The following is a 22721-nucleotide window of genomic DNA, read 5'->3' as shown; positions in this document are numbered from 1 at the left end:
GGCAAAGGCCCCAAGTGCTTGGTGAATGTGAGCAGGCCTTCAAGGCAAAGGTGGAGGAAAGACAGCCTTGCAGGAGGCAGAACAAGGGATCTGTCTTAGTTACTTCCTTACTGCTGACACAACACTGAATACCCACAACTTAAAGAGGAGAGGTTTATTTTGGCTCACAGATTGTAGAGGTTTCACTCCGTAGTCTGCTAGTGTCAAGGCAGGTGGCATGGCAAAGGGGGAACAGCTCATGGCACTGGTGACAAGAAGTAGAGAGAGCTCAAGGTAAGAGGGTGGGAGAGACCCTTCCGGGCCATACCCCCAGTGACCCACCTTCTCCCAGCAGGCTTCACCTCCCAATGTCACATTTAGCTATAAACTCATCAGTGGACTAATCCACTGATAACTGTCATGCTCCCCTCCCCGCAAATCCATTCTCTCCCCATAGCCTCAGCCATGATCATGAGGCTTTAGGAGGACACACAGATATAAACCATAACAGGGCTTCAAGGGGGCCCAGCCTAGAGATCACAGCGTCCAGAATGCACAAGTAGGTAAAGGTCTAGGTGTCCCTAGGGCAGTGTCAAACCATCTACAACAGCTCCCTTTGTCTACAGAGAGAAATGCTTTAAAAATATTTTTTACAACTTCGTTTGACCAAGATAAGACAGTAAAAAACTAAAGACCAATCTTATATATATTTATGAAAAAATACTAAATAAAATATTGGCAAATAAAACTCAGAAGCTCATTAAATACGTAGCACAACACAGCCAAGTGGAGGCAGATGACTGCCAGTATAATTTACCATTTTAGCAGGTCAGAGGAGAAAAATCCATTTCATTAGCTCCATAAATGCTTTAAAGGTACTTAATTAAACCAGTATTCATCTTTTATTAAAAAGTCATAATAAAACAGGGACAGTTGGATATTTCATTAACAAAATAAAAACATATTTAAAGCCAAAAATCAGCAAAATAAATAAATAAATACAAGCCAAAAGTCAGCAATGCAAGGGATGGTGAGTTACAGTATTGGGTATAATACACTCAGAATCAAGCACCAGACAAGGGTCCCCTCTGTGACCCTTGTATCTGATGTCTTTTTGAAGCCCCAGTAGATACATAGTTTACCAGGAAAAAAGGAATGAGAGATATTGAGCGGGGTAGGGTGTTTCTCTGTTGACCTTACATCCAGGTGGGATCTAGGGTACTACAAAAACCCACAGGGCAACTGAAGCTGTCACAGGACCAAACAGCCCCCACCACTTGTGGGATTTCCTCTCCAGAAAGGAAACTTCGTCTGCCCCACTTCTCTGCCCAGCAAACTCCTCCAGGACACAGAGCACATGTTCCGATCTCCAGAAGTCTGTCCCTGCTTATGTTTGCAAAGCCCTTTGGCCCTCCTTGTGAGGTGTCACTGTACTGAGTCATGGTGTCTTCTGTACCTGCCAGTAAGTCAGCAGGAACAGGTTCCCTACCCACCTTCACGCATGGCAGTGTGCATCCTTTGAGCTCCTAGGAAATGCAGGGGCCCCCTCTCTGCCACCCCTTGTGCTAGCTGGAAGGCCCTTAGGGCCCTCGGCCATTGCAGACTAATCCCTAGGATGTTTGTATTTCTCAGCTCTGGTGCACATTGGCCCTCAGCAGACATAACTGATCTGCCCTCCCACACTTCTTGGTTCACAGAGTGAACAAGGAACAGTGGCATACAAGAGCAGGGCTTAGTGCTTGCCTTTCTGGGTATAATCTTGCAGGCCAGCCCTTCACCTTAATGACATCTGGCTACTTTGCTCCATCACCTTTTTATATAGGCTTATCCTGCCCCTTCCCAGCTCCTCCCCTGTGAGGATCCTGTGCTCAGGTGGGAGAAGGACCTCTTCCCATGAAGAGGATTCCAGCCCCATCACCCTCTCTGCTGTTTCTGAACACAGTCCAGCAAGCACAGCCAGCACACAGGCTCTCAGGCAAACCACCCACCTGCAGCAGACCGGCAATGTACCGAGCAGCTGGGTGGAGTCTACTGGTCAGATATGCCCAGCTTCTTGCCTTATAATAGGAAGGATTCTTCTTTAGGTGTTTCTCTTTCTGATGTCAGAAAACTTTACAGTGTTACACTGAGATACTAACTTTTGACCTGAATCCAAGACCAAGAAGATCTGTGATCTGTGATCCGTGAAACCCACCCTATACCTTTTTCAGCTGCCTCGTGCACATGCAATCACTCCATCCACACAATGCACGTTGTGGATTGAACCCAGGGTCTTCTCACTGAGCTATATCCCCAGTTCTTTTTATATTTTGAGATAGAGCTTCACTAAGTTGTGGAGGCTGGGCTTGAACTCATGATCTTCCTGCCTCACCCTCCAGAGTACAAGGACTGTTGAAGTGCTTTTTATGTAAGATGCTATGGTATTCACATAGAACATCCTCCTGTAAATTCTGTCATCTTATATCTAATGCAATGTACATGCTGAGTAAATAATTGTCATAGTGTATTGTTTAGAGAATAATGACAAGAAAAAGTCAGTGTGTGTAGTGCAAATGAAATTTTTTCCAAATATTTTTGCTCCATGGCTAGTTGAATACACAAATGTGAAACTTGCAGATAAAGAGGGCTGAGTGTCCTCTATTTTAACATCTCCCTTGTCAGTGTGGTTGTTTGGGTATTGAAATATGCACAAGCTTTGTCCTAGTGCTGGATGCCAGCATTTAGAAGGCTCTTATGAAATGAGACACAGTTTCTAGCATGGGTATAATTTCCTTTGTATCAACCTTGACCATGTCCTTTGAAGTTGCTCATAAAAATTGTGTGTTAAAAAAAAAAAATGTGTGTTAGCCCAGAGAATACCTTAAAATGATCTGTAGGGAGTAGATTGAATGAACTGTATATTCTAGGCCAAACTGAAATTATCCACTATTCGAAGTCAGAGCAGAGCATAAGGCAGTGCAGGTTAATAGATGAGTGAAAGCTGTTTTGTCAGCTCGTAAAAAGGTGAGGGAACTAAATTTTTATAATAAATTGTTCCGCTGAGCAAACAATATGTGCAGTTATAACAGACTTCAGAAAATAAATGATTTTAGACTAATGCCAGACTGTGGATACCAAGGTGGTAGTTGAAACTTCACAATGAAAAGAATGAGACACTTTTGGAAAATTGTTAACATTCACACTATAAGAACATGTGCAAGTTTAATTCATCACCCTTGTAAAGTAACATGGATGGCTGTGATAATTAACCTCTGGGCACTTTCATAGGACTTCCTGAGGGCAGTTTGTTTGGTAGGATTGATTTTGCTGGGGGGCGGTGGGCGGTGCATGCACCAGCTTGGTAAGAGTGAATCATAAAGATCCAGAGGAGATGGTCCAAGGTGGCACAAGTCATCTTAGTCCAGCCTTGCAGATGCCAATGGCTGAAGTTCAAATTCCTAGCTAATTGTAACTAATTTTGTTCCTTTGACTAAAAAGAAAACCTCCAGAAAATGAATGGCAAGCCTACCAACTTTTAAATAATAATCTAGCTGGATATGGTGGTGCACACTTGTAATCCTGGCAGTCTGGGAGGCTGAGGCAGAAGCATTACAAGTTCTAGGCCTGCTTGGGGAAATTAGCAAGATCATCTCAAAAAGGGCTAGAGCTGTAATTCAACATGAAGGCTCTGGGTTCAATCCCCAATACCACAAAAAAAAATAATAATCTGAATTTCTTACCAGTGGCATTACTGGCTTCTTCCAGTGTCCCTGCCTCACCCTCCAGAGTACAAGGACTGCTGAAGTGCTTTTTATGTAAGATGCTATGGTATTCACATAGTCTTGGGCCCTTTCTGTGGTGGGGAACTGCAATCTCTCTGGGACAAGCTGTCATCACCATAGCTAGAGTTGAATAACCCCACCCAGCAACAGCAGAGTTCAGTGTTTTCATTGTCCTTTGCAAGCTTGGGAAAGACAAGAGTTACTTTCATGATGAAAGGTAAGTGCTGCTGTGGTTGTTATCACACTCAGTATTTTGGTCTACTCAGCAGTTGCTTAGGAACCAAAGTTAAACTGACCCATACATGGAAAACTTGAAGTTCATTTCCAAGGGTTGCTTCAGACAGCCCAGAAGGCACCTTCCTGTTTAAATGTGACTAATTTTTTTTAAGTGACTTGAAATCTTTTGGAGATGAGGCATTGTTTCCTGGATATCCAAAGCCATTCATTTTTCTGAGAAGAAACTTGGAGAGCCTGGACATATAGGAAGGTTCCTAAAACACCTGAGCACCACCTCTCCAGCCCCAGGATCCCGGCCCTGCCCTCCCCACAGGCTCAGGTGCCCTCTCCATTCCAAGAGCTGTTGTGTGTGACCCCTGCTGTGTCAGGCAAGGAGTGAGGCATGGGTGGACACAGTGGAGAGGGAGTCGCACACCAGGGAGCCTCCTTCTCCTCCTCTTGCTGCTGCTTCTCCCTGGAAATGAAAGGCTGAGCTCAGGATACGGGGCTCTCCTGATGAAGGTGCAGCAGAGGGAATCCTATGAGGAGGCTAAGGGCCCTTTCATTGAGCAAAATCAGCTAAACACCAACTGCAAGCCTTTCTTCTTCCATTCATATTGAAGCACACACCAGGGCTGGCTTCTCCAACCTCCCCTATATCAATTGTCAAGTGGAATCACTGGTCTCCCCTCCCCAGGTGGGCACTTAAGCACATGGACAAACAGCTAGCCCCAGAAGAGAACAGCCCTTCTGAAAGACACACACACACACTCTGAAGAGGACAGGTGAGCTATGGAAATAAGCCTGAGAAACAGACTCACAGAAACAAGGGAAAATATTAACCAGGTAAAACATAAACTAGGAGTAATATAAAAATTAAGCAAATAAAAATAACAGGTGTAAAAAGTTTAGTAAACTAAGGAACAAAAAAGGATGACTTGCAGCATGGGTGCAACTAAAGACCTGTCACACCGAGTTAAAAAAAACCTTCCAGAAGGGAACAGGAAAGGATAAATCACAGAACATATAAGAAAGGTTCATTGATATGTGGAGGACAGATGTGGGTATGGAAACAATGTCCAGATAACAGGAGTTCTAAACAGAGCAGATGAAATATTTGCATGAAGAGAACTTAATTAGGAAGAATTTAAGCAAAATGGGAGAGCGCTTTAACCACTGTCCTCGCCTGGGCGGGGCCATCCCTTGCTCACCTCCTAACTTTTGCAGCCAGCCCTGCATATGCACCCAAGAGAGAAGTTAGGCATCATCAATATCCTTTTACCTGCAAATCTCTAAATCTGTAACACTGCAAGGCATGTCCACGTCTGTATATGGTCACTCAGCACCAGAAAACTTACTAGGTGTCAGGCATGGTCCAGGATAAAGCGAGTGAGAGGATAAATAACGTTGGAGCCCAGAAGTTCACTGTGTGTATCTAGACATTGTCAAATGCAAGATGAATTGTCTGATGAACATTCAAAACTGTGTTTAAAACTCATGATTTGCCCTAAGAAAAGTTTGTAAACTTTCTGTTCTGTTTTCTGTTTTATTTTGTACCCAATAGAGTCCATACCACATCCTTCATCCATAGTTTAAAGCCAGCAACTTTTTGTGTAGACTGATGCCCTTCCTCAACCTTAGCTGGGTGTGGTGGTACAATCAGTAATCCCTTCACTCTAGGAGGCTGAGGCAGGATGATTCTAAGTTCAAGCCCAGCCTAGGCAACTTATCAACTTAGTGAGACTGTGTCTCAAAGTTTTAAAAAAGGGCTGGGGATATATAGCTCAATGCAAAGCCCCTGAGTTCAATCACAGTAGTAGAAAGAAGGGGGAAAAAAACCTTCAACCTTTTTAATGTTTTTTTAACCCTTTGTAGTTATTAGACTACCTTTGCACTGCAATTTGTAAGATGTAGTGCTGTCTGCTTGACATGATACAGTGGAATGTTGGTAATTTAAACCACTCCCACCTCATGCCTTTACAATAGCACTTCACAGCAAGGGTCCCACTGGGTTTTTATGTTAGAGACACTGCCTTCCCCATGAAATCCTCCTAAAAATAGCTCCATTTAACTAGGCCATTGGATGGGCCGGTTCAGAAATTCCTCAGACCAGCCTGGAAGCCAGCTGCAATTTCAGACAGATACAGTGCGCACTGAACCTAATCCCCGTGCATCTGTCACCCGAGACAGCCTGCTGGGGAGTAACAAGCCTGCCCAAACCTCAGTGGAAAGCTAAGGCCAGAAAAGCCCAGGCCATGGAACTGACCACATAGGGACTTGAAGGCCTGAAATCCCCGTCTTGGCGTTCAGTATTGGGAGGTGGCCCCCACATTCCTCATGCTGCAGGCCCATGAAGCAGGTATCAGGGGACAGAGTCTGTCCACATGCCATGGACTATTCTAGGGAGCAGATCTGTCTGTTATTGGCAGGACAAGACATGTTGGGGACTCTGGCCTCCAGCTCAATGCAAAGTCCTGCAAATGGAGGGCCAAGGAGACACAGCTGGTCCTCAGAGAGCTCACTATATGTGGGGCATCAAGTGGAAACTGAAATCTGCCAGGGAGAGCAAGGACACTGTGTTGCTCCCTTAGACACAGCCACAGGAGGGAAAGGCCAAGGAGTGAACTGCCTGGTGCAGGGTGGGGCCTGGGCAGTTTAAATTCTACATGTGGTAGAGTTACTGGGCACAGGGCTGTGGGCATGAGCAGTGAACAGGGCCAGAGGGAACACTTGGGTGTCGGTGGTAGGGAGCTACAGAGGGCCAGCCCTGAGCCCAGCCAGGTTCTCCGGGCACACTGGAGCCTTCCTGGGGAAGCCTGCAATCTGGTAGGGGTAACCAGCAGGACCTATGTCAAGCAGGTGGGGTAGTGACTCCTCAGCAGCTTGTTCTGGCCTACACAGATTTGGGTACTTGTGGGCTCTTCTCAGTAGGACTCTGCTCTCCTCCTATGATGCATGTGCTGGAATCACATGTATTTGCCTTCTAACTCCTCGAGGAAGTACTTTCAAAAATGATAAGAAAATAAGAACCTGTAGGCTCTACTTTTATGAGCAGGCCAGGCAGTAGCAGTGGCCTCAGCCATTCACACTGCAGATAGCAGAGCCCCAGCTGGCATGTCCATCCCTGCCTGCCCTCCCTCCAGCCAACCACCTGCTCCCACTTCCCTGTGTCCTGGCAAGGCCTTCACTGCAAAGGCCCTTTTCTAGATGTAGCCTTTCCTTGACTCCTTTTCTTACCCCAACCTGGCAAGCTTCTGTTCATCCTTCAAAACCCACACTACCCTCACTTCCTCTGAAGCCTTCCCTGACTTCTTCTCCTAAGGGGAATCATCTCCCCTTCCTCTCTTTTACCAGAGCCCTTGTTCAGAGTGCTACTCAAGCCCTTGGCAGAATATTGTATTTTATCTTGTTTTGGCTCTGCTTCCCAACAAGATTAGGAGCTCCTTCAGAGCAGGCCAGCCTGCTCTCCTGGCAGCATGAATGAGACCAGCAGACTGGTGGTGCCTTCCCCAGCTCATGGGCAGGGAGCAGCAGTGACCCCTCACACATTTGCATGGCCTTTCTCCCACTCACCTTGGGAACCTGGCCTAATCCTTGTGAATGTGGTCATTTTGCCTCCTTCTGCGCCAGAAAGCCTGTCCGTCTGTCCCTCCACAAGCCTGCCTTGCTGCCAACTAACCTCTCTCCCTCTCACTTTCCCAGGGCCGACGAGATTGAAATGATCATGACCGACCTTGAAAGAGCAAACCAGGTAGGACATTCCAAGGCCCTTAGGTGTAAAACTGCCACAGCACACCCACTTTGCTGTCACAGAAGACACTCACTCTTAAGGCAGGAGGCCAGTTTAGGACTTTTATTTAACAACTATCAATATCAGTGCTCTTAATGGTATCCTAAGAAGTTGGAAGACAAAACGAAAAGTCCTGACACTATTTCCTTGCTGAAGTCTTTGATGTGGCCGCAGCATGGCAGACATCCCGTGGTGGGTATTTGCTCCCAAGGGGCTACTTTTCTCATCCTAATCCTCTGCTGTGGTATCCATCACACTGTAGAGGTGCCTGACAGAGTTCTTAAGCTCTACCTCCCAGTGATTATGGCCGCTGACTCTGAGGCTCCCAGCTGAGGGCCCCTCTCACATGACACTTAGTGGCCAGACATATTTTTCAGGAAATAACCCAGCCGGTGTCCAGCACAGCATAGGTACATGGTACAGTTTTAATAGTGCTAAACACTTGGGCAAGGATTTTGCTTCAGCACATGGCACACCACCTTGAGAAGCAAGCAGTCTCCTCATGTGTTTTATTTGCCTGGAGAAGTAGCCAGAGTGTTGATAGGTTCGTCAGCCCAGAAGGCCACAAACTGGCCTCTGCCCATGCAGTTTTATAGCTAGTAGCCATGGATACTAAGAAATTATAGGTGAGCACAGCCCCTGCTGGAAGGAAAATCCTTCCCAATCTCTACAGTCTCTGCCTGCCACTTTGCCAGAGTTCTATAGGCCCTGCCCTTTGAGGACACTGCTCACCTAGACCTGAGTGTCCATGTCTGTCCTTGCCTGATAACACCCACCTGAAGTTGGAAGCAAGAAAGTACATAGGAATAACTATGAACGGGAGGCTGTCTTTTCCTTCAGGAGAGCTTTGTGGTCAGTGATGGATCTCTGACGTGCCCCGAAGATCCTGGGCTGACCTGTAAGGGGTCCTCAGTAGACATAGGTGACCTGAACTACCTGAGGTCTCGTGTGCAGTGTTAGCTACCTGAGTGCTAGTTAGTAGCTGGCAGCTTTGGGGTGCTGACTTGTGGCTCCTCTGTTCTGAATGCAGTCACTTATCCTTCACAGCAGTCCACTAAGGTCAGTGTAGTTAGGATTCCCATGTTACAGATGGGGAAACTGAGGTCAGGGTTGGTTGAGTACAGACCAGGAACAGAGCTGAAGTCTGGCTTTGGAGCCTGGGCTCTTGGCTACCACAGCCCAAAGCAAGGACACAGAACACCTGTGTAGTGGCCTCTGTTTCACACAGCCATGTTTCCCAAGTGCAGCAGTCACACCTCACTGCCAGGAAGCACCACTCCAGCCAAGGTTCTGGAACAGTTGTTCCCCTGCGTTTGCTAAACTGACATGCAGTAGCCACTTCGCTTCCACTCAATCTGCTCTGCCCCACCTCACAGAGACCTGGGTCACAAGTGGGTACTGTAAAGACTGAACTTTTGTCACCTGTTTTCATTTGCATTCCCCAGGCCAGTAATGGGCATGTGCCCCCTCTGTTGGCACTTCTGGGCAGCCCAGGTCTGTTCAGCAGGTAGCCTGAGCCTTGTGAGTATAGGTGCATCCTCAGAAACTGACTCTCCGAGGTCTTAGGGGCAGCCCTTAGATACCTAAGATGTTTGGCAGAGTTGATGTCCTTCTCTTTTACCAGAGCCCTTGTTCAGAGTGCTACTCAAGCCCTTGGCAGAATATTGTATTTTATCTTGTTTTGGCTCTGCTTAGGGTGCTGAGCTCACTCTAGTAGATCCAGGTGATATTGGGCAGCACCATAGAGAAAGGTGCCAACTCCAGAATGACACTTGGTTCAGTTCCTAACTCAGATTTCCTGGCTGTATGGCCTTGACCAGTTTCTTAACCTCTGAAATTTCTTAATCTTAAATATAAATGAAAGAGAAACACAAAGCTTAAGTACATTTTGCTAAGGGAACTAAAGCAGTCACAAAAAGACATGTGCTATGTGACTGCCCCTACATGTAGTGTCCAGAGAAGTCAGCATGTTGGAAGCATGGAGTCCAGTGAAGGTTGCCAGGGCCAGGGGAGGAGGAGCAGGACGTGTTAATGAGTGTGGGCATTCATTTCTACAAGATAGGACGTTACACTGTGGTGTGGCTGGACTTGACATTACTACACTGTACACGTAACAATTGTTAAGATGTTCCATTTTATGCTGTACCTTAACACCGTTCAAAACTTTAAACATTTTCTGCAAGGAAGAGTGGGAAGGATTTGATAGCTAGTACTACCTTTGCAGGATTGCTTTAAGGACTGAAAGTAAAATTGCCCAGGAAACGAGTAATTCCATAGATATATGTTAGTCCTGCAGCTGCTAAGGAAGGACAGACTTGTAGTGAGGAGGCTCGTGGGAGCTAGCCCTGGGGAAACACTGGCTTTGGGGAGGTGAGTAACATTCTTACCAACCACTATGTCTCCATTAATGGCCTCATATGTCTGCATCAGGAGAAATGATGTTTCTGCCATGAAAGACTTAGTGATTCTACTCTCCTGCAGCAGTTCATCTGTGCCAGGAAGTTCCATTTTAGGCTGGAAGCCACACTGTAAGGAAAACAGTTTCCTGGAATACATTCAGAGGTTAAAGCCAGGATAGAGAATGGACCTGACACAAAAGAAACTAAAGGTTTGGGAATGTTACTGATTTTTGGGAAGCAGAGAAAAAAGGCACCACAAGAATAATAATTTCAGCCAGGCATGATGGTGCACACTTCTAGTCCCAGGACTGGGGAGGCTGAGGCAAAAAAAAATCACTGTGAGTTTGAGTCCAGCCTGACCTATAGCAAGACTGTGTCTTGAAAAACCCTGTTGTTGTTGTTGTTGTTGTTTCAGTAATATGGGATGCTAAAAGATTGGGCAGGGGATGGTTTTAAGTGGGGATCTTGTGATTTCTCTACTTATAGTTCTCAAGGCCAATGAGAAGACAGGGCTAGGCTTTTGCTGAGACACACAAGGACCATGGCCAGGCATGGAAGCTGGCAGGAGGAAGTAGTCTCCCAGTGTGGGCAAGCTCCTCCTCCGCCTGGCTCCCTCTGAAGGTGCACTCTGGAGAGAATGGGGTCCCTGTCATCAGAGTTTTGCTAGCAGGTTTGAGTCAACCCTTGAGAGAGTATGAGCTGGGGACTCAGGCAGGGAGTGGACAGGAGGGATTGAACGAGATAATGCAACAGATTCCTTCTGATCCTGAAGTCTAGGATTTTAGAGAATGAAGGTGAACCTACTTGTATAAGAAAACATCCAAGTAGGAAAGATACAAGCCCCACGATGTTAAAAGTATTATCCCTGGGGGAAGACAAGTGGAAACTCAGTGAAAAATCTAAAGGAAAGTCAGAAGCTGCAACACTGACCTGGACCTCAAAGTTGGAAGAAAGCTCCTAGGAGGTAGGCAGGGCAGGGTCCCAAGCCACCAGAGGAGCTGGCATGTTGATTGACAGGCAAGTCCGGCAGGTTGGGGAGGGACCAGCCTGAGAGCAGTGTGGGGATTGTGGGCAGGAGCAAGACTTCAGATTTGTGGTGGGGGAAGGGGTGGAATCATCTGGTTAAACCTGAGTGGCATAAACAGCTATAATGACAGGACAGGAAAAGCCAACAGGGCCTGAGAGGAGGCCATTTAGGCCCAGCCCCAGTGAAGCCACACATCACCTGGACTAGCCACCACCCCATGAGGGAGACCCCCCAGAAGGAGTAATTTCCTAGTTAATTGGCCTGGCACAGGATTTTTGCACAAGGTTTGTAGTCAGGTTCTACGAAGATTGGTAGCCCTGTTGTATTAGCAGGTGCTTGTGTTTTTCATAGGGAGCAGCAGATGAGCAGACAGCAGCTGTCAGTTAAATAGGAGTGTCCTTGACACATGTTTGGTCAGCCTTTAGATACTTGCATTAATATTCACCATCTCAGTTGGTGACCATAAATGCTTAGAACTTTTGAGACTTCATGACAAAAAGAAGCCATGCGGAACTGTGCCCAGGGGCTTCCTTATCCCTGCAGCCTCTCTACTAGCTCTGAATTGAGTTGCCCAATGCTATGACACAGACCAGGAGGAAGTCATTTCAGCCTGCTGTCCTTCTATTTACCTCCCTGATTTTTGTGGTGCAAGATTGCCCTAATAGAAGACCCTTTAGGCTGAGGTTGGGGTTGGAAACCAGAGTTTAGCCTCACCAAGGAGAAGGAGCTTAGCACAGAAAGAAACACAAAGATTTGCTAAACATGCTCACCCATTTGTGGGGTTACTCAGCCAAGGTGTTTGTGTGCTCATAGGGAGTTGGGACCATGAAACTGGAATCCCAGTTGAGGCACCTCTGACCACATAGGCTCAGCAAATCCCTGATCCCCCAGTCCAGGGTTTTACCATCCACAGTACAAGGGCAGAGCTGCTTTTAAGACCTGTTCATCCAAGTCTTTTTGGGTACCTGCTAAGCTGAGGATGTGCTGGCTTCAAGCTGAGTCCAGGGCCATTCCCACGAGGCCAGGACATGCCTGCTGGGTTGTTTCATAGGCCTCCTAAGATCCTAGGCTTCTCCAGGTCAGTCTCAGGCCACACATGGAGGGCTTTTGTGGCAGGCAGAGGTAGGAAAATCTCTCATCCTGCTTTCTTGAATATACACCTTGGTCTGTGACCAGCAGGGTTTGTGGGGACCACTTGTTCTAGTCCCAACCTGCCATGTCCACAGGTCGTCGGCAGCATAGGCGGCAACTCTGAAAGGGCTGTGACCTCCAAACAGGTGGGACTGATGTGGCTCAGCACCCGTTTCTGCCCCAGCTGCCAACAGCAAGCTAAATTTAGTTATCAGCTACAGAAATACATCCATCCCAGTTGCACAGCACTATTTCCCTGTACCCTGCTCGCTTTTTTAAAAATTGCTCTTATTTTTAATACTTTTCTGGTTTATGCCTGTTTAACTGCACAAACCAACTCAATTCTTTTTTGATGGACTGTTGGGTTTTTTAAAAACTATGCTTAGGTTATAAATCCTAAATAAATATCAAAAAGTTGCACTAAAATAACCAAGTCAAGCCAGATGTAATAGGGCCAGGGATGTAGCTCATTGGCATAAGCTCTTGCCTGGCAAGCCTAAGTTCAATTCCTGGTACAAAAAAAAAAAAATTAAAAAAAAAGCCAGATGTAATAAAAGGCACTGACTACCAAGGAATAGGCCAAGAGTAACCCTGTATGTGAATTTGGGGACTGAATGCCAGTGACTTCTGGGGATGTTGAGATAGATCTCTATTCTGGGAGCCTTCTGCCTTTGATAAGACAGCACTCTGGGCCCCTACCCTCACCCCAACATCCTCATAGGCTTCTGGGGACACCTCAAGAACTTGCCACCTCAGCTCTGGGAGTTCTAGAATACTTCAGAGCCAGTGTGACACATCAGGGTAGTGATGCCGTCTGTTGGCTGCTACCATGACAGCTTCTCCAATAGACGAAGAAATATTTTTCCTAATCAGAAAGACTAGGAAATATGTCACAGTACACTTCATTCCTGGCAGAGTCATGGGGATTGTTGTACACAGGGGTTTAGCTGACTAGCAAGGGAAGAATACACTTTTCAGTCATTTGTCATGGTTATGAAAAAAACTTGGAAATAAACTAAAAGAAGTCTTTTTTGTCAAAGAGAAATTTTTTCTACAACCATAATAGTTGAGCAGTTAGCATAAACCAAAAATTACTCTTGCCATCCTCACCACACTGTTTTCATTGCCAGCTTTCCTGACAGCTGGTTCTAGATTCCATTTGGAGCAGAGACTCTGGGACAGGCTGTTTGAAAATACACGAGCTGGCCGGGCAACTCATGAATTAGATGTAGTGACATTTCCAGAGCTCCTGAGAAGCAGGGCAGGTGGCTGCCAGCCCCACCGGGGGCGGGCCCAACTGCCCTCGGGGAGACCCTAATTTGTCTATGTGCACAGCAGACAGGTTTAATGCGGCCACCACTGCCACCAAATTACATAAAGCTGCCAAAACCTCTTCCTCATACGATGGTCAGTGAGTACCAGGGCAAACTAACTTCTTGTTTCTCTCTGTGAGTTATTTTTTAGCAATTAGTAGACACCAGTTGTCACACCACAAAATAAGAAAACATGCAAAACAGCCTTGCCCTGCCAGGCTATTCTTATTAATCTTTTCTGTTAGCAAATTGTAATTTTTAAAACGTACAAAGAAGTAGCATGTCACCTTCCATCCATGTGCCCGATGTCATTTGCTGCCCTTTCCTACTTGCCTTAGAATTCTGTCCCAGTCATAATTGTCCCAGGACAAGGTCCATTGACAAACTTCCTCGGGCAGAAGTCAGGTGTACTGTGAACCTCTGAATATCCATCCTTACCAGGGCACTGAGAAGGACAAGGTTCCCATTTTACAGATGGGTAGGTGAAAGTGCAGTAATCTTAGGTACCTGGCCCTGGTTTCTGTATTCCCAGATGCCCTTTCAAGTTTCAGGCACTGGAATGAACATTAGGAAGTCTGGGTTTGAAGTGGCTGTGGCTTCCTCATCCAGAAATCACAGGTGAAAGGTTGGTGTCATAATTTCACCAAATTATGGTGAAAGATTGGCAGTCATTTCTGCTCAGCCCTCCAAGCTGGCCTGGGTCACCCACACACCTTAGCCACAGATTGGCCTGGCTGGCTGAACATGACAGTGGCAACATTCAAAAACGTCGCCTGGGGAAGGGTTAAACATGCTGAAATAAGTCTGGCCCTTACAAAAGAAAGTGGCATTTACACCCCATCCGTTTATGGAAATGTTGCTGGAGGAAAACAACCACAACATTGTGCCTGTGTTTAGGGAGAGAATGGCCAAAGTGCCTTTAATTCACTGTTTACCCATGAGAATTACTCCCAGGAGTAATCCTGCAATAAAATCTTCTCGGTCTATGAGAATAGAAAGAAATTGAATCAGAAGACTCTATTTCCACTGGTATTTATTCAGTCTGGGAAATTCAGTGGGCTGGAGCATTAGTATCAGCAGGGGATTCCTTGCTCCTAGCGTTAAATTACTGTCATAATCGCTCAATTATTTCTTCCTTGTACTGTTTAAAATAAAAATCCATCACATTCTATGTTTTTTCTCAAGCATTTATTAGGTTGAGTGTTTAGGAAAATCAATTATAGTCAGTCAGGCATGAATTGATGAATGTTCTTGTAATAATTGTCAGTTGTTAAACCAAATGTACTTTCTCTCTTCACCCCTTTTCATTTCCTTCAGAGGGCAGAGGTGGCACAGAGAGAGGCAGAGACCTTAAGGGAGCAGCTCTCATCGGCCAACCACTCCCTCCAGCTGGCCTCACAGATCCAGAAGGCACCGGATGTGGTGGGTAGCCCAGGCATGCAGGGCATCTGTACCCTTGTGTTATGGCTGTTTTCTGCCTTAGGATTTTGATGCTGCTTTCTAGAATACCATTTTAACCAGTGGGAAATGTATTCACCAACTTGGGGCTGCGACATGGCCTGGCCTGGAGATGAGAAAAGGAGGAGGTCTGAAACAAGAGCTTCCCCCGAATTCCACAGGGAAGTGGAGCATTTGCTCTTCTCCTGGGTGTCCTTTCAGAGGAGAGGAGCAGTCTACAGTGAGTTGGGAACACAGAAGTCATGCCATCACAGCCAGGATTGCTGGAATCGGCCCAAGCATGAGCATCCTGGAAGAACAAGAACTTTTGCCACCTTTTCTAAAATTAACAAAAACAGCTCGTAGCCAGAGCTTCCCCAGTTCGATCAAGATGGCTTTGAACAACCAGTTCCGAGAGCCTCTCAACACTGCGCCATAACATGGGACAGCATAGTAGCCAAGGTCCACGGTTCAGATCCAGCTCTATATGTCTCAGCTAGAGCAAGTAGTTTGTCTTCCTGGGTTACAGTTCCTCCTATAGAAAGGAGTTTCACGGGGGTTCAGGAGGTTATGCCCAAAGCATGTAGCATAGGCCTGGTGTATAATGAATAGCAGCTCCTCTTCCTGTAGCTGGCACCATCTCCCCAGGAACCTCAGTTCCCCTGTGTGTAAAATAAAGGTTAAATAAGCCTCTAGCTAGCGTCCCTTCAGCTCTGACAGACCCTTTGCTGCAGACCTGGCTTATAGGGACAGTGGGGGCAACAAGAAACAAGACAAGGCCCTTTGCAGGAGAGTAGAGTCTCATCAGGAAAACTCACTTCAGTGATAAGTTCATCTGTTACTTTAACATCCATTAATCCACCTTGTCTCTGAAACAGGTATTATTATTTCTTTATGTAGATCAGGAGACTGAACCCCTGTGAATGTGAGCACCTGGCCCAGAGCACAGGCAGGCAGTGAACACCCAGGACTAGGCTGGGCCCTCAGATCCCACAGCCCAGGGCTTTTAAGTGATTGCCAGAAATGAACATGGAGCCAGGTGTCTATGACAGGACCTCATAAAAGCCGGGGACATAGCTCAGTGGCATAAGCACCTACCTGGCAAGTGCAAGGTCCTGAGTTCAATTCCCAGTACCGCCCCCCCCCGCACAAAAAAAAAGGACCTCAGAAAAGAATATATTTTAGCCAGGTGTGGTACATACTATCTGTCTCAGCATGCAGGAGGCTGAGGCAAGAGAATTGAGAGTAGCCCAACCTGGGCTACATAGCAAGACCCTATCTCAAAAACCAAAAGGAATAGATTTTAGCTTTCTTTGTTTAACATTAAATGTAGGGTTTAAATGTTTAGGGTAGAGAGCACAGGTTTCCATTTAAGGGGCCAAAGCACCCTTTGTACTCACTGCTCTGGATACTTATAAATGAAATGACCCCTCAGCTCTATTCTTATCCCCTCATCTAAGCTTAGATGCCCTGGATTTAGAGCCAGGATGAGGGGAAGCCCCGGGGCTAGGGCCAGCAGCATCTCTGCCTCTCTGGGATCCTTAGGAGGAAACCATCCATTCTAATGCGTCTAACAGGGCTCCCGAGCTAAATGTTTGGACTGAAAAATTCTGGCCCCATCCTGGCCTGTGACAACCCAAACATTTCAGCAGGAAGTGAGTGTTTTTGCAGATAGAATCAGTTGCGGGTCCTGGGGGGTTACACACTTCATCAGAGGCTAAGTGCCGTGTTTGCCTGGCACTGCTTCCATCTTCCCACAGCCTCCTGCCGGGCTTGCTGGCTGTGCCTCCTCACATAGCTGTAAGCGCCAGCTCCCACCATCAGAGAAAACAGGCCAGCGGAAAAGTGGGCTGCTGGGTTTGGCTGGCAGAACTCAGCCGAGGAACAGTAGCATCCATAGATCTAGCAAAAGCCACAGCCCATCCACTTGGTGTCTCAATGGAACCTCAAATCTAGAAGGCGAGCAGTCACTCAGCAAGCTCCTGCTCAGGGTACAGCTGTGCATAGCTTTCCATGGTGAGTCTGTTTCTGCCTCCGACAGCACAGTCATTACAGGGAAGTTTGGTTATTACCACTATTTCACAGGTATGGAAACCAAGGCTCAGAGGAGCTGAGTAACTTACCATGGGTCACACAGCTAGAAACCTATCAAGTCAGATTGTGAACCTCAGCTTGACTGTTCCACAGGCCCCTCACTCCCCTCTAGCATCCCAGTGCTCTTCTGCAGCAGCCTGTGAGCCAGGGTGTACAAAGGCCCTCATGGGTGTGTGCATAGACCAGCTCAGGGTTCTGGTCCATTGGCCCTGCCCCCTTTGGAGCCCCAACAAACCGTAATATCAGGAAATACCATGTATCCTGCCAGTGATGGGGAAGGAACAGAGGTATACCAAGGAAGAGAAATAAGGCCAGGTTCCCATTTCTTCATCTCACCCCCAGTGCAGGCAATAAAACTGGAAGAGCATCAGACTCCAGCTAGTCTCCTCCTCAGCCAGGTCCTGGCTCACTGTCACCAACATGTTGTGATGGAATATCTTGGCCTCAGTGCTCCTGCCTCTCATTCATGGTTAACCTGGAAGAGGCTGTGGGACACAAGACCACACATTCACGTAGTGGAGGGGAGTCTGTGTTCTGGTCTCTGCAGGAGTAGTAAGGAGACAGGCAAGCAGTAGGAACTGATTCCCACCTGCAGGTCTCAGGACAGGAAGGCAAGTGGGCTCAAAGGGACAAAACATGGCAGAACACATCAGGAACTTTCCCTTTAGGGGCTTACTCTACCACCTGAAATTACTGTACCACCTATAATTTTTACAATATTTTTAAACTCTGCTAAGCATTTTTGCATGTCCTCTCCCAACTCCTGAGCTCCCAGGGCCCACAGGGCATGTAGGACCCTGGAACCTAGGGGTTTCCATGCCGCACAGACTTGAAAACCATGTTCATCAGTGGTGGTGCCACAGAGCCCTGTTGTCATGTCACACACAGGCACCTCAACCATCATACTGACTCTCAGCCCTATCAGGATCATTGTGGGACTCCCTCTGTCCCCATCCCCCACTCTGAGACCCTACCTCAGGATGAGGCCCAGAACCTGGCCAACTTCTAGAGTCCCACAGAATTCTGATGCCTCCAGGTAGAGCCTGGGACAGGTGAAGGATGGCACTTTTCAGTCACAAGCCCAGTGGCACCTTAACTGCTTAAACCCACCCACTGAAGTGTCTGAGGCTGCCTTTCCCTCTCCTTGTCCACATTGCCACATAGGTGATGACAGTATCTCTCTCAGCCTGCCTTCCCTGTGCTGAGAGGCCACCTCTTTCTAATCCCATTTCAGGCCTCTCACTGTCACAGTCCCCTGGCCATTCCACGGGCTCTTCTCCATTTCTTTCTTAGTTTTTTATTGTGTCTGTACAACAAGACCACCAGGTGTATGTGAGATGGAGGTGAGCCGTGGCTGGGGTAGGACAGGGCATTTTTTGTTTTGGTGCGTCCTAGATTGACTTGGATATATTATCTGATCTCAGCAATGCTTTTTGCTATATTATGAATGAAGACTCTGTGGCTTGAGTTCCTGAGTCAGATGATGAGCCTAAGATCCTGTGTGGCTAGGCCAGACTGGGCCTTGGGAATGGAGCAGATGGCCCTCTGAGGATGGCCTACTCCCAGGTCACCCTTAGTCCAGGGCCAGCATGAAGAGCTGCTGTTTTTAGCCATGTTATTTGAGTCACTTGTCCCTTATACTTGAACTTGAACTTGTTTTTGACCATTGCAAGGCCCATCATTGGGATTGTTTTACATACTGCCTAAGAGCCCTTGAAGCATTGTCAGTGGCTGGCATCCTCAGGATGGAAGATGGATGAAACTTGTTCTATTAGATGACTAGATTCAGTCTACATCCACCATCAGACTGATCTCCCCCAGTGTCATTTCCATTATGTTCCCTCCTGCTTCAGAGCCTCCTAGGGGCCACGCTAGGCAGACCAGTGTCATCTAGAATGGTGCTTTCTAAACTCCAGGGAGAAGAACTTTTTTGGTTCTTAAATTTTCATTCTGTTGCAGACTGATAGTTTTATAAAGGGCAATAAAAATGTCACCAAAATTTTGAGTGGTTCTGGGGTTTCTCACAGCAACTCTCCATTCCTGTTCTTGCCTCACTGTGCACTGGTATGTTGCTGCACTTGGCAGCAGCCCTGGGGCACATGCCGGACAGGATGGTCTGGACAGGCTGTGCCTTGTAAATAAGCCAACGGGAGATGCTCAGGGCCCCAGAGCTACACATCCATCCACCAGAGGCCAGGAAAGAGCAGCCTATTTTATAATATCATACAGATCCAAGAAACAGAAAAGGATCACTCCTTGGCACACAAAACTTTCCTGTCTCAAATGGTAAAAGCATAGATTTCTCAGGAGGGAGATGTGAAAGGTCATTTTCCTGGGTGCCTGGTTGTGTGGCCAGCAGGGCAATGGCTGCCACCTGCTTCCGCCTGGGCACAGGCAAGACCAAGGCAGGAAGCAGTACACTTCAAAGAGGGCCACAGGCAAGGCTGGTGGCATTCCATGCTACACTCTGAGCCAGCTCTTAGGTCTCTGCCATCACAGAAGCCGTGGAGCCCCAGCCCCCTGTCCCTGTCAGTCACACCCAGAAGCACATCTGCTCTACAGAAAACCTTCCAGGATTATACCAGAATTGTGATTACTTCTAAAGCTTACAAAAGTACTGCTTGAGTCTTGGGAACAGAATTAGAGATTTGCCTTTTTTTTTAATACCTTTTTTCTCTGTGATGCAAATTTTCAACACAACATTTTTGGGAGGAAGAAAATTTTTTTATTTAACAACTCAATTGTAATAAGAGTTTCTACACAAAGGAGTCCAAGTATGCATCTGCCATGTCTTTTAACTCTGGGGGCAATACTGAACTCTAAGGATCAATTTGTCAAACCAAGACCTCAGCTTCTAAATAATTTAGTAATGAATCTAAAGAATATTGACTCCCACGCTTGGATAGAAAATTTGAGTGTTTGACTCTAGGTGCCTTCCTCTGAGCCACTTCACTTGCCTTTCCCTAGCAGGAGTGTTCTTCCCCACCTACCTCCTTCAGAACTCTGCTCACATGTCCCCCATCTCAGTGAGACTTCTGGCCACCTCGTTAAAGCCTCAGGCCTCTCCCAGGTTTGATTCTTGTGCCCTTTTTGTTTTGCTTTTTTTATAGCACTTTCACCACCTAACAGACTTCTCGTTAGTATTCAGTCTGTCTGAGGGTCCTCACCAACCCAGCCCTATCCTCCGCTGGACAGTGAGGCCCGTAAAGACTGGGACTTTTGCCATGTGCCTGGGACTCAGTGGATACTCAGAAAGTATTTGTCCAACAAACAAGTCCAGGTGGCAACTAACTGTGTAAATGAGAAGGTGGTGTGGGGAGGACACACAGCAGGTTACATCCAAGCAAAAGCAAGAAGTCCTGTCTCCCCCTGAGCTTACCATGCACATCCTGAGGTCTGGGTGGTTTCTGCCTTCATAGAGAACCCCAAACTCACCCCCAAACCAGTATAGTTTTGTCATTTCTCTTGTCTTCCCCAGGAGCAGGCCATAGAGGTGCTGACTCGCTCCAGCCTGGAAGTTGAGTTGGCCGCCAAAGAGCGGGAGATTGCCCAGCTGGTGGAGGATGTGCAGAGGCTCCAGGCCAGCCTCACAAAGCTGCGTGAAAACTCAGCCAGCCAGATCTCCCAGCTCGAGCAGCAGCTGAGCGCCAAGAACAGCACACTCAAAGTAAGGACACCACCAGGGCATGGGGCACAAGGGAACCAGCAGGCTGGACCCACATTCACATCCACACACACATCCTCTGCCTTGCGAGAACTGACAGCAAACTCCTCTGCCGAGCAGCTCAAAGCAAAGACCCAGAGCCTAGGGTGGGAGACTGGAGCTGAACCCACTGCCAGCTCTGGCATGCACACTATGTCCCTCTCTGTGGCCACTCCTTGCCTGCAGGCGAGGAGTCCCCTGGTGCATATACCCACCTGCCTTACCACCTATGAACTCCAGAGGCGGCGCCCGATGCACCTGCACTTCTGAGTGGGGCTTGGCGTGTGTCTCAGCCAGACTGTTGGTGTAGATGTGCCCTTAGCTCTGTGGGCCCCTCTGGCTATCTGTGGATGGAAGGACGCAGTGCACTAGAGCTACGCCTTTCCCTGTATCTGAGCTACACAAAAGCCCTGAGATCCTGTCTGAGTCCCTGAGTTCAAAGACATTCCCATGTCCTGTGTCCCAGGCCTCCCCTCCCAGACAGACTGGCTAGGCAGCCTAGCAGAAGCCAGAGCCTTTCCATATACTAAATAATAGTAATTATATTTGGAAGTACTTGCAGTCCCACAAATCAAATGTAATTTGAAGACAGTTGTGGAACCTAGATTGCTGGGTGTCAGTGCCATGAGGGCTCTTGGGAGGTATCTTCTTTGGCAGATGAGGCAGGGCCAGAAAGGGATGTAGGGGTCTCTGGCTCAGCCCAAAGGGGGCTCACCTAGGGCCATTCCTGTTCCTGCCGCATAACTCCTTGTTCCATGCATCAGTGAACCAGTGTACACTTAATGATATAGATCAAGGTTAATTGTAAAAATGTAAAGAACCCAGGAACATTAATGGATACCTGTAGTCCTAGCTACTGGGGAGACTAAGACTGGAGGATTGCTTTGAGTCTAAGGACAGCCTGAGCAACATAGCAAAAGTCTCATCACAAAATAAGGAAAAAAGAGAGAAACTTTTTCTGATATAAAGTCATTTTAAAGTGTGAATAAGGCCATTTTGATTTTTTTTTGTTTTTCTCCAGTACCGGGAACCGAACTCACGACCTTGCGCTTGCCAGGCAGGCGCTTTTGCCGCTGAGCTAAATCCCCAGCCCCGATTTTGATATTTTTAATGGCAATTTTCTTTTCAACACATACTCAAACATAAATCTAGAATTAAATTTTCAGCAAGCCTGTCACTGATACCAGTGGCACCTGCAGCCTTCCCTTCTAGTTTTTTCTTTGTCTCCTTGGGATGAATTTTATCCACTCTCTGAAAAACTGCTGGGTGCCAGAATGCCTCTGAGGAGAAAGTCCTATAGGTTTGGGAAGATGGTAGGAAGCTTGTCACATCCCCCATTAACAATGACCATTGTTTCTCCAGCATTTCTTCCTTCCTCATCAGCTTGCCCAGAGAGTACCAGGACTCATTTTTTATCTCTAGATTAAACCTAATTTTCTCATGTTACAGCCATTTCTGACCCTTGTGATGGCATTATTATTAGATAATCTGCCTTTCTCCCCTTTGTCACAGTTAAAGTGCATGACTCAAATACATCCTGCATATGGCTGCATGTGACCAAAGCTGTAGACTTTCTATTTTTCATTATGGAGCAATTTCTTCTAAATCAGTTAAGGTTTTAATGTTTGCCTTCACAAAAAATGAAACACAGTTTCACAAATTAATGTTCTTTATCCGTATCTTGGGGGAATTCTTTAATACTGTGCAGTTAATGAAACAATTCAGCAATACTTCTTCCAAAATCATTGCTCCCTTATCTTCATCTGATCTAATAATCAAAACATGTCCTCTAGTAACAAGACTTCTCTGATTTTAATTATCTTAACCCCTTGTCTCCAGGAGTAAAGATTTCTCTAATAGCAAACTCACTC

At 46.9% G+C, this 22721-nt stretch overlaps 1 protein-coding gene across 1 annotated transcript in view; it reads left to right on the top strand.

Moving 5' to 3' along the window:
- The window catches only part of Cux1 (cut-like homeobox 1), a gene marked incomplete in the record, with an annotated part of 344274 nt that overhangs the window by 257448 nt on the left and 64105 nt on the right, over positions 1 to 22721 (top strand). The window contains 3 exon segments of the mRNA XM_013520550.1: positions 7659 to 7707; positions 14934 to 15038; positions 20626 to 20814. Of these exon segments, the coding sequence (XP_013376004.1) occupies positions 7659 to 7707; positions 14934 to 15038; positions 20626 to 20814 (343 nt within the window).

This window comes from Chinchilla lanigera, unplaced genomic scaffold (genome assembly GCF_000276665.1).
Source record: "Chinchilla lanigera isolate Chin_1 unplaced genomic scaffold, ChiLan1.0 scaffold00055, whole genome shotgun sequence".
In the NCBI taxonomy this organism is placed as follows: Eukaryota; Metazoa; Chordata; class Mammalia; order Rodentia; family Chinchillidae; genus Chinchilla; species Chinchilla lanigera.
Note: the sequence above shows the minus strand (reverse complement) of the source record. Positions and strands in the feature narration are given on the sequence as shown.